Consider the following 12500-nt stretch of genomic DNA (forward strand, 5'->3'; position numbering starts at 1 on the left):
TCGGCACCTTCAGCCGCCTTCGAACGCCATCCTACTGAGCCATCCGGCGTGCCACACACGCAAGTATCTTTACATCTGTTCGCCCCGCGACACTTGTAAAAGAGCATTTTCTGAGGCGTTGTTTCAAATGCCTTCCTGCGCGTCGTGCAGAGACCTTCTCCCGGACGGGGATCGTCGCATCATCTGCGCTCGCTGCCTGGGCCGGGACCACGCAGAAGCTGCTTTGACCAAGCCCGGATGCCGGGAATGTGATGACCTGGGTCTCTCCGCACTGCGGGCTCGCCTCGCCGCTTTCGCCGTGAGCGAGCCCATCGCCGCCACCCCTCTGTTTGAGCTGCGCACTAAGAAAAAGCGCCGCTCACAGAGGCTTCGTGAACCGGAGCTCAGTGACGTCACGCCGAGCCAGTCTCCGCGTGCTTCACCGCCGCTCTTACCTTCCCCACCGCCGGTTCAGTTCACCCAGCCGGACCTACAGCCCTCTAGCAGAGCGGTGGGCCTTGTGACTTTCGGCGCGTCCGAGGACGATGGGGGAATGGATGACAGCTTGTCCATCGACGCTGCATCGGACGACTGGCGGGGCTCCACTCTCGACCCCGCCCCGTCGATGCTATCTAGCACGAGCGGGGGCTCCACCATGGATACGGAGATTATCCGCGTCCTCTCGAAGGCCTAGGGGACCTCGGGCTCGATTGGTCTTCTCCCGAAGTACCAACCCGAAGCCGACTGGATGAGTGGTTTCTGCAGGGGCGCCAGCAGGCCCCTCGGCAAAGGCCTTCTCCCTTCTTCCCGGAGGTTCATGACGAACTCACCAAGTCATGGAAAGCCCCCCACTCTGCGCGTCTGAAGCCTTCTTTTTCTTCGTCGCTCTCCTCTCTGGACGGCGCGAAGGAAAGAGGCTACGAGGGAACGCCGCCCTTCGAGGAGGCCGTGGCCAATCATCTCTGCCCGCCCTCCACCACCGGATGGAAAGCCAAAGCTTCCCACCCCTCGAAGCCCTGCCGAACTACTTCTGCTCTCGCTGGTCGCGCCTACGCCGCCGCCGGCCAAGCTGCATCAGCGCTTCACTCAATGGCGGTACTTCAAGTGTTCCAAGCTAAGCTTCTCCGCTCTATGGACGAGTCTGGCCCCGAACCCGAAGCCTTTAAGGACCTACGCAGCGCAACTGATATAGCTCTGCGAGCCACGAAGGCCTCCGCCCAGTCTATTGTCCGTGCTATGGCTAATTTGACTGTTCTCGAGCGCCATCTGTGGCTGACTCTGACGGAGATGAAGGACGCGGATAAGGCGCCGTTTCTCGACGCGCCTATCTCCACCAGCGGGCTGTTTGGACCGGCGGTTAAAGGTTTCGCCGAACGCTTCACTGAGGCCCAGAACGCTTCACAAGCTATGCGCCATTTCCTGCCCAAGCGCTCCAGCTCATCGCAGAGCAGACAGAGACCGCCACAGCCGCAGCGGGCTAGAACAGCTCCCACCGCCTCTCAGCCCGCGCCTCATGCTGACGCTCGACGCCGCTCGCGCTCCCACAACCGCAAGCCGCCTCCTGAGCGACAGGGTCCTCGGCCCAAGATTGTGCTGAACCCTGAGCCTCGAAAGCTGTCCTAGCCACAGGAATTAGAAGAGAGAGTGCGTGTCTCGCAAAAGCCGGACCACTCTCTCTGCAAAAGCTCAAACATTACCCAGTCCCCTTACAGGCGGCTGGGAATGTCCATACAGCAGTCAATGGGCCAGTCACAGAGCTCGCTCACCTGCAAACAAACGCCGTTTTTACGGCGACGGACAGAAAACACAAAAAGAGTCTTTTTCTGCCTGTGCCACTAAGGGTTCACATGTCCACAAAGTGTGCATTCCCAGATACTGTCAAAACAGTGCCAAATTCATTCCCAGCTCAGGCTGCGCGCCCCATGAATGTAGATCACGTGCCTACGGTCATGTACGCACCACTACACACAAGCACTGTTCACACAGTTATGAATTCATCCCCAGTAAAAGCGGGAAACATTATAAAAGTGACGCGTGTGCCTACCACTGTTTATGCACCCCCACTTATAAATACTGTCCTTACAGTGTCAAACACAACCCCAGCTCAGGCTGCGAGTTTTACAGACATAGCGCGCGCTGTTGTAAGCACACACGCGCCCATTCACTCAGCTGCTCAGCGCGCGCCCGCGCCTCTGAGAGCTACGAGCTCAGGCGATTCGCTGGCCGGGTCCCTACGTCACAGCGGCCCGCCCCTAGCCTGTATTCAGCCCATATCTGTACACGCAGCGGCATGGGAAAACATTCCAGATATGCCGAAATGGGTATTGAATATAGTAAAGCACGGATACTCGCTCCAGTTCGCTCGCAGACCACCACGTTTTACGACTGTGGTCGAGACGAAAGTGAGAAAGGAGTGTTCACAGGTTCTACGCACCGAGGTGCGCAAACTAATAGAAAAGGGCGCTGTGGAAACTGTTCCCCCCTCTATGAGCGAGGCAGGTTTTTACAGCCGCTATTTTCTCGTCCCGAAAAAGGATGGTGGTCTCCGCCCCATCCTAGATCTCAGACACCTGAACAAAGCACTAATGATTCGCTCGTTCAGAATGTTAACAACCAAGCATATCCTCGCGCAAGTACGCCCAGGAGATTGGTTTCTCTCAGTGGATCTGAAAGATGCTTACTTTCACATTCCAATAGCGCCTCATCACAGGCCGTTTCTGAGATTCGCTTTCGAGGGACAGTCTTACCAGTACACAGTACTTCCGTTCGGCCTGTCCCTGGCTCCCCGTACATTCACGAAGGGGAGTGCGAATACTGAATTATCTCGACGATTGGCTGATCCTAGCACAATCAGAGAGTCAGTTAATAACACACAGATCTTGGATTATCAGCCATTTAGAATGCCTGGGTCTAAGAATCAATTTTGCAAAAAGCATACTATCTCCCAGCCAGAGGATTTCTTTCCTGGGAATAGTTCTAGACTCGATGCAAATGACAGCGCGTCTCTCATCAGAGCGCGCGCTCACCATCCGGCGCCTTGCAACATCACTCAGGGCGGGCGCGCGCGCCCCCGTCAAGCGGTTTCAGAGGATGCTCGGTCTCATGGCCTCAGCATCGGCCGTACTCCAGCTAGGATTGTTGCATATGCGCCCTCTCCAACGCTGGCTCAAGAGCCGCGTCCCTACTCACGCGTGGCGTTCGGGCCACTTTTTAATCAGAGCAAACCACGGCTGTATAAAAGCCCTGACGCACTGGAAAGCCGCCGACTGGTACCAGTCAGGCGTGAGTCTGGGTGTGAACACAAGGAGAAAGATGATAACGACAGATGCCTCCAAAATAGGTTGGGGGGCCCTTTACGAGGGCAGGCCTGTCTCCGGCTTTTGGTCAAACCCGGAGAAGCGCCTACACATAAACTGTCTGGAGATGAAAGCGGTCGCTTTGGCTCTCAGAGCCCTGCTTCCACATCTAAAAAACGAACACGTCCTGGTCCGAACGGACAACATGACGGTAGTGTCGTACATAAATCCCCAGGGTGGACTCAGGTCGAGCTCCATGCATTCAATGGCCAGGAGACTCATTTTATGGTCCCAGCACAACTTGCGCTCGCTGAGAGCAGCGCATGTGCCAGGCGCCCTGAACCAGTGGGCAGACATGCTATCCAGAGACAAGATACTCCCAGGAGAATGGGCTCTCAACCCGCTGACGATTCAATGGTTATGGAAAACCTTTGGCAAAGCGGAGATCGACCTCTTCGCCTCCAAGGGGAAAGCGCACTGCTCTCTTTTCTTCACGAAGAGCACGGACGCGCTCGCCCAGAGCTGGCCGAGCCGCCCCTTATATGCCTTTCCCCCGATCGCGATGCTGCCACAGGTCATCAGTCGGGTCATAGAGGAGAAAAAAGCAGTGCTTCTGATAGCCCCACTCTGGAAGAACCAAACATGGTTTCCAGATCTGATGCAAATGCAATCTGCACCACGGCCGATTCCACTGAGGCCAGACCTCCTCAGTCAGGCCAGCGGGATGATATTTCATCCCCGCCCCGATCTGTGGGCCCTTCACGCATGGCCCCTCAACGGGTTCCCAGGAACCTCACGAGCGGAGCGCTAAAAACCATCGCTGAGGCGCGGGCGCCCTCCACGAGACGCTTATATGCCCAGAAATGGAAAGTGTTCAGTGACTGGTATAATGCCAAGGGCCTGAACCCTGAGACATGCGAGATTACGAACGTACTCGCTTTTCTACAAGGGCTTCTGGAGGCGGGCCGCACCCCCTCCACGCTCAAAGTATATGTGGCGGCCATCACAGTGTCACACAACCCTGTTATGGAACGTCCATTGGGAAGAAACGACCTAATTATTCGTTTCCTAAGGGGCGCTAGGAGGATGAACCCTTCACGCCCCCCCTCAGTGCCGATCTGGGACCTAGCTACTGTCCTAGACGCTCTTAAAGGGCCCCTGTTCGAACCACTCCGAACCGTGCACCTTAAACCGCTCTCGCTCAAGACTGCGCTCTTGCTGGCACTCGCCTCGGTCAAGAGAGTGGGCGACCTGCACGCGCTTTCGACAAGCGCTGCCTGCCTAGAATTCGGACCTAACGACTGCAGGGTCGTCCTTAGACCGAAACATGGGTATATTCCTAAAGTGCTCACCACTCCCTTCAGAGCACAGGTTATCTCCCTAACTGCGCTATCGTCTCCAGCAGACGAACACGACGCTAATCTACTCTGCCCCGTTAGGGCTCTCAGAGTGTATTTGGACCGTTCTGCCCTATTCAGACAGACAGAACAACTGTTTGTATGCTTTGGCGGCCGTACGAAAGGTTCCGCCGTTTCAAATCAGAGAATCTCTCACTGGATAGTTGAGGCTATAGCGCTGGCTTATGAAGCTAAGGGACTTCAATGCCCCTGGGGAGTCAAAGCACACTCCACCAGGAGTGTGGCTTCTTCCTGGGCATGGTCGAGCGGGATACCGATCGAGGATATTTGTGCGGCGGCAGGCTGGGCCTCACCGTCCACATTTATCAGGTTCTACAACCTACAGGTCCCGACATTGCATTCCAATGTACTATCAGCATGATACTAGTTGAACTACGAGTTCGTATCTAGATTATGTATGTGCTTGTGTCACACTGAGCGCCTTCTAGCCGCTCTGTATTTTTCCCACATATAAAGCTCTCCTCTGCCGGCTAGTTGGATGATAACTTTGCTTTTCAGCTCAGGCACCTGCCTCTGGCTATCATAAGGCGAAGTTCAGCACGCACAGCGTTTTGCATGGTGTTCCCATAGCGTAAGCTACTTACGCAATAGGAGAGACCTCTCGAAAGGGAACGACTCGGTTACTAACGTAACCTCGGTTCCCTGAGAGGAGGGAACGAGTATTGCGTAAGCTGCCGTGCTTGTGCTTGGTTAGTTCGCTTCAGTCGTTTTAACCTAAAGAACTCTCGGGCGGGGCGCCCAATAAATAGCTCTTGGCCACGCCCATCTTGGCGGGCTCTGACGCGCGCGGGCGCGAAACGCGCTCATTGGTCGCGCATTCAGAGTCGCCCCGTCATTGGTTCGAGCAAGTTGCCGCAGCACAGCCAATGACCGAGCTTCCTTCGTTCATTGCTGTCAGCTGTGCAGCTGCAATGCGTTTTACATAAAGACTTCAATATTCTCGAGAAAAGGAGTTTTCCCCATAGCGTAAGCTACTTACGCAATACTCGTTCCCTCCTCTCAGGGAACCGAGGTTACGTTAGTAACCGAGTCGTTATTCTCTCAAACACACACACACACACACACACACTGACCCAACCCCTAAACCTATCCATCACACTCACACACACACTAACCCGACCCCTAAACCTACCCATCACACACACACACACACTCACTGAGGCTGCTCAGCTGCCGTATGACGTTGGCCAGTGAGATGTTAGTCACACACTCCAGCTCGTTTCTGATGGTGTGTGGAAGAGCCGTGTGACACAGATGACGAGGCTCGATGCTGCGCTTCACCAACGGCATCCTGGAACACACACACACACACGTCCTGCGACTGCGACACCTGAGAGCGAGAGATAGACGTCAGATACACACACACACACACACCTGATAGAGAGACAGACAGACGGACATCAGATACACACATACACACACACAAACACACACTCCCTCGAAAGAGAGAAAGACAGATGGACATCAGAGTGACACACACACACACATACCTGAGAGAGAAAGAGACAGACGGACATCACACACACACACACACACACACACACACACACACACACACACACACACACACACACACACACACACACACACACACACACACATATACACACACACAGTCACACACACACACCTGAGAGAAAGAGAGACAGAAAGACATCAGATTTTACATTATTACATTATAGATTATACATTAAATGTAACACACTGTAACACACACCTTATACCAAACTGAAAACTTTCTGCTTTTTTTACAATTTAAAAAGAATAACTTTATGATCTCCACCAGAGGGCACTCCTCCCGACTCCTGTATCCCATCAACTACATTACCCATAATCCATTGCCTGGACTCACTATGGTTTGATTAGTTCAACCTGTGTATCATTTGTGCTTCGGATGAGCCGTGAAGCCGAGGCCCGACTCACTGAGTGCATTAATAATCCCGTGGCATCTGTCGTAAAGAGTAGGTGTGTAACCTGGCCAACTAGTCCTGGCCAACTACTCCTGGCCAAACTCCACCCAGTGTCCCTTATGCCGAGCTGAGCTCACACTGAACCATTTCCCGACAGGTTTTGTGAGATCGCCGACAAATGCCCGAAATCACAGGTAAATCGGTGCTCGTTCACTCGAGTGATAATCACGCAGTGTGAATTATCAAAAAAACGCGATCTGAGAGAATCGCCCGTGAGATATGTGACATGATAAATATCTGAACTGTCGGCGATCCACAATCCTGCTGTCTGAATACGTTCTGACTAGGGATGCACCGATACCACCTTTTTTCAGATCAAGTACAAGTACTTACTTTTGGGTACTTGCCGATTCCAAGTACCAATATGAGTACTTAATAATACCATTACAAATGTTTTATTTTCATCAGATGTTTTTCACTTTCTGACTGTAACAAAGTAAATAGCCCTATACAACTTGTATAATGATGAAACTGCTTGTGTTAAAGGAGATATTTCTCAGCAGTCCTCTTGACAATTTAGCAGAGCATAGTTTGCAGTCGGCTCTACTTTTATCATAATCGCTTATCTTAAAATATCTCCAAACGACTGACACTACTCCGACGACTCCCTGCTTAAAGGGTAACTAAACCCCTGGTCAGAGCCTGACTCCACCCACTGGCAATATTTGAAAAATGCTGGAAAAATGGGCGGAGCCCAGCGGAGGGGGGCGTGCACCTGAGACGCATCTGTTTGTATGGAACTTGCCTATGTCACCAACAACCCCTTACGTCACGAACCACCCCAAACATCCAATAGGAAAATTCAACTGCAGTAGCCACCGTTCAACCTGAAGAGGGCAGCACTCAGACGTTTTTACACCATATTGTAGAATTAAAACACTTTATACACAAATGTCAAAAAAGTTACCTGAATCAATGAACAGTACTAATAAAGCCCCATTCTTACAGATCATTAACGAAAAAAAGTTGGTTTAGGGTTTAGTTACCCTTTAGGCGATAGTTCACCCGAAAATGTAAATTCTGTCAGTATTTACTCTCCCTCATGTTGTCCAACCCCGTAAGACCTTCGTTCATCTTCGCAACACGAATTAAGATATTTTTGATTAAATCTGAGAGCTGGATCACTCCTCCATAGGCTTCTGAGGGATTGAACTTGCCGGCCTCGAAAAGTTATTAAAGACATCGTTAAAATATTCCAAGTGACTACAGTGGCTCAATCTTAAGTTTATCAGGCGACGAGAATACTTTTTGTGCACAAAAACAAACAAAAATAGTGACTTTATTTCAACTATTCATTTCCTTCTCTGTGGGCCTCGAGTCAGTTAGCGTAGTGTGATTGCGTAGTGTGATAGCGTAGTGCTACGTCACACGCAGGCTCACTATTGGCCGACGCTGGTCATGTGTGTGATGCGTGTGACGTACAACACAGAAGCGCTGCGCTGTTACACTACTGAACTCACTCGAGGCCCACAGAGAAGGAAATGAATAGTTGAAATAAAGTCGTTTTTTTTTTTTTTTTTTTTGCACAAAAAGTATTCTCGCAACTGTAGTCACTTGGACTGTTTTAACAATGTCTTTAATAACTTTTCGGGGAACAAGTTTCAATCCCTTAGAAGCCTATGGAGAGGGAGAGTAAATACTGACAGAATTTACATTTTTGGGTGAACTATCCCTTTAACTCACGAGAGGTTAGGCTAATGTCCGGTTGCCATAAGGGGCCGTTGCCGTTCACATATTGCGTTTTTTGCGTGTACAAATTCGTTATTTCAAATGTAGGTGCGCGACAAGCCCGCTCACCCCTTATTTACACTGTCGGAATTCGCCCCCTAGTGGCAGTCACACAGAACTTTCATTACGATCGTACACGGCAACATGGGAGAGAAGTTGATTCTCGCAGTCTCCGAATACCCCATTCTGTATGATGTATAACTCTTGAATCATAGAAACGTCAGCAGGAAAAATGAAGCTTGGTAGCGACTAGCTCAGATTGTCGGTCTGCCACTGCTAATGATGACCCTATGTGCTCGGTGACCCATAATATATATAATAATATATACAATTATACACATATGCAAACGAGCCCCGCCTCCACTCACTCACAGCAGCTCAGAGATCCACTCGTTGACGATCACATGTTGATCTGATTGGCACAGGTGGACAGAGTACACAGCTTTATTACTTGTGTAAAAGTACAGATACCCCTTGCTAAATTTTACTCAAGTACAAGTAAAAGTACTACTGTCAGATGTCTACTTAAGTAAAAGTACTGAAGTACTTGTTTTTAAAAGTACTTGAGTATCTAGAGTACAAGAGTACATTTTCTAAATATTGCATTACTACTGCCACGGTGCTTACATTTATGTACAGAAACGTCCTACATGGAGTTATGAAAAATGTGAATGTTAATACCTTGGAGAATGTTAAAGGAATTGAAAGTAAAATCAAGTCGTTTTCATCTTTTTACCATGTTGCTTTATTCAACATTTAAGAAATTTCAGAAAATTCAGAAAATTGAAATAGTCTGGCGAGGTGGGGCCACGGGTTGGCACATTCCCAGGATGGACCTGCTGCGTCTTCATCCATTGTTTCGTCTCTTATCTAAATCTGACCATGGAGTTGACTTAGGCGGAAAGCTGAAGGTGATTGCTGACAGACGGTCCCAATCAGTGGCGCCTGCACAATCCAATCACGTTTGAGGGGGAAACGACAAATTAAGGGGTTTCTGAGATTTTTCTTTTTTTCTTTTTTCTTTTTTAGAAGTAGTAGCGGGTACTCACGGTTATGGATAGAAATGTAGCGGAGTAAAGAGTACAATATTTGCCTCTCAAATGTACTTAAGTCAAGTCATGAGTACTCCCCAAAAATGATACTCGAGTAAAGTACAGATCCCTCAAAATTGTACTTAAGTACTGTACTCAAGTAAATGTACTCCGTTACTGTCCGGCTCTGCTGATTGGTTACAACAGGGCCAGCAAGGCCTTCTCCGTTGGCCTAAGCACTATCAGAATCACTGATTTGCACTTTAATATATTTTTCCCATGAATGAGTGTTAAATTATTCCCAATAGTCCATTCTCTTAATTTTATAGCTTTTCTCTTGGTTGCGCTGCTTCCCGGAGTGTATATTTCTGTTAGAGCTTTTATCCAATCATATTTCAGCCATCATCTGTTGCCATGGCCAAAAAAATCTGCCTTTGAGGCCTTAAGAATCAATAGTGCGACCGTAGCTTACAATGAATGGCAATGAAACCGTTGCTTTAACCAATCATAAAATCAGTCAGATTTAATCAGCCAATCAGATTTCGATTTGACTGCACCGAGGCCATCTAGCAGGCGTACAATAACGTCGGCATTTTCACGTCATTTGATTGGATGGCTGCGTTTACACTTGGCATTAACATGCGACCTGTATCCGGATGTTGTCCACACACACATTGAAAACACAAGTGTAAACGCGCTTCTGATGGGAATGTTCTCCGTTCAACGAGATCAGGACGCATTGTGATCGGTAATGTAAACGCAATCCAGCCATCATGTGTGCATTCACAGGTGGACGTCACACAAAAGTCATACAGACTTTCAGCATTAGCCTCAATAGAAAAGACTTGTTAAAACTGAAACGCACATAACCTATTCAACAGAGTAATTGAAGTATTTTTGAGAAAAGAAAAAAATCTGTGCGCTGCTACACTGTTAAAAGTTATTAATTCAGGTAGAACACCACTGTGTGAAATGCCTTAACAGCATTATCCCTTAAAACTCATTTCTGATCACCAAAATTACAATGTTTTTTCCTTGAAAAAACATCATGCCTTAAAATATCTTGAATGTAACTCGACACCCTTTTGCCTCATTTAGTATTCACGGTACTATGAATATGCAAATGAGCCCCGCCTCCACTCACTCACTCACTCACTCAGAGATCCACTCGTTGACGATCACACGTTGATCTGATTGGTCAAGGTAGTTTGTGACGTCAGAAACACCAGCGATTTCAAAGCGTGTTTTTGAGACTGTCTTTGGTTCACTGCAGTTTTAAGGAGGAAATACTCAGCAATGCTGTCGACTTATGAATTTACACATGGTTTGTCTTAAAGCATATTAAAAATAGACATATAAACTTGATTTTCACCACAGGGGGACTTTAATAGAGTTGGTTTGGGTTCCTTATATTTTCATGGGCTGATGATCCATTCATAATGAGACCAGAGTCATGAATGAAATGAAATATCTGCTCGTTCTCGATGGCCGTTTGATATTATTATATTCGAGAGAACGAGACTAATGAACACAACGCCCTCGTCCCATTTACGGCCCTCCATCACCATGGCAACCTCGCGCTGGGATGTCGGTCATTGTCCTTCCCCCAAACATTCACACATCCCAGCATCCTCTGGGAACACACACGCTCCCGGGTATCCCAGCATGCTCTGCTCTCATGCTCATTCACACATGCTGAGGTCAAGCAAACAAAACAAAAAAGACTGGAGGGAAAGAATATTGTATATTTATGATTATACATCTGACCGTGATATAAAATTAAACAGCATCGTGAATAAAGTGGTGTGTTTTATTTCACCGGTTTGTTTTTTAACAGATGCTCGTCTTGTAACTTTGTATGAGAGCATTAATACAATAATTTAATCATTTTAATAGTATATCTTCTTTTGAACTGTCCACTAAACTGATTAAAAATTTCATAAAAATACACACTATTGGTCAAAATTAAGCAAAATTGGTCTCTTCTGCTCAAGGCTGCTTTTATATGAAAATTATGAAATATTATTCTACTATAAATCAGTTGTTTTCTATGTGAATATCTAGTAAAATGTAATTTATTTCTGTGATCAAAGCTGAATTTTCAGCATCATTACTCCAGTCTTCAGTGTCACATGATCCTTTAGAAATCACTATAATATGATGAATTGATGATCAAGAAACATTTATGATTATCATGTTCAAAACTGTCATTTTTGGGGGGAAACCATTTATTTTTCAAGATTCTTTGATGAATAGAAAGTTCAAAAGAACAGCATTTATTTTAAATAGAATCTTTTGTAAATATACATATCTTTAGTGTCACTTTTGATCAATTTAATGTATCCTTTATAAATAAAACTGTGTACTGACCCCAACATTTAGAACCGTACTGCTACTGTACATAAATAAATATAGCTGTTTGTTACTGTAAATATGAAAAATATCAAACTTACTTTTAGTCTGATAAATTCTAGAAAGAGATCAAAATTTAAGCTTTTATTATTTTGACTCAACAGATTTTTATTTTTCCCTTCAACTTTTCCTAAGTATTGAAAGCACTAAATAAAGTCGAGGTGCTCAAATCTGATGCTTGACTGTCGGAGTGATTTGATTTCCTGCACTAAAACTGTCCCTTTCTCTCTTAGCAAACACTTAAATTGCATAAAGACATAGACCAATCACAGAGTGTGGAACGCTCATGCAGCAGCCAATAAGAGAGCAGCTGGCTCAGCCACAGCCAATGAGAGCGCTGGATGTCGGTAGATGCGATCGGCCCAACAGCTGGTTTCCATTAGAGTCTCCTGAGGTTCTCACATTGGGTGTGTGTGTGTGTGTGTGTGTGTGTGTGTGTGTGTGTGTGTGTGTGTGTGTGTGTGTGTGTGTGTGTGTGTGAGAGAGAGATGTCCGCAAGACTTTCGCTCTTATGTAACACTCAGTGTCTAGTTATGTCTCGTTTGAACTAGTGAAATCTCAGTTGTGAGAGTTTCGGTCGGCTGTGTTTGCATTACAATAATGCATGATATACAGTCAAACCAAAAATTATTCAGACACCAGATATAAATTTTGATCTTTTTTTTT

At 47.4% G+C, this 12500-nt stretch overlaps 1 protein-coding gene and 1 long non-coding RNA gene across 4 annotated transcripts in view; one reads left to right on the plus strand and one right to left on the minus strand.

The window, feature by feature from the left end:
* The window catches only part of wasf1 (WASP family member 1), an 84584-nt gene that overhangs the window by 34644 nt on the left and 37440 nt on the right, over positions 1–12500 (minus strand). For all 3 annotated transcript variants that reach the window (XM_077200018.1, XM_077200017.1, XM_077200016.1), the window contains exon 2: positions 5851–6023. In XM_077200018.1, the coding sequence (XP_077056133.1) occupies positions 5851–5983 (133 nt within the window). In that variant the 5' untranslated portion in view covers positions 5984–6023. The remainder of the gene's footprint in view (positions 1–5850; positions 6024–12500) is intronic.
* LOC143707475 (uncharacterized) overlaps positions 1–12500 on the plus strand; it is a 22867-nt gene that overhangs the window by 8750 nt on the left and 1617 nt on the right. The gene's annotated exons all lie outside the window — the stretch shown is intronic.

Source organism: Siphateles boraxobius, unplaced genomic scaffold (genome assembly GCF_051911475.1).
Source record: "Siphateles boraxobius isolate OS27281-9 unplaced genomic scaffold, OSU_SipBor_1 115, whole genome shotgun sequence".
NCBI lineage: Eukaryota > Metazoa > Chordata > Actinopteri > Cypriniformes > Leuciscidae > Siphateles > Siphateles boraxobius.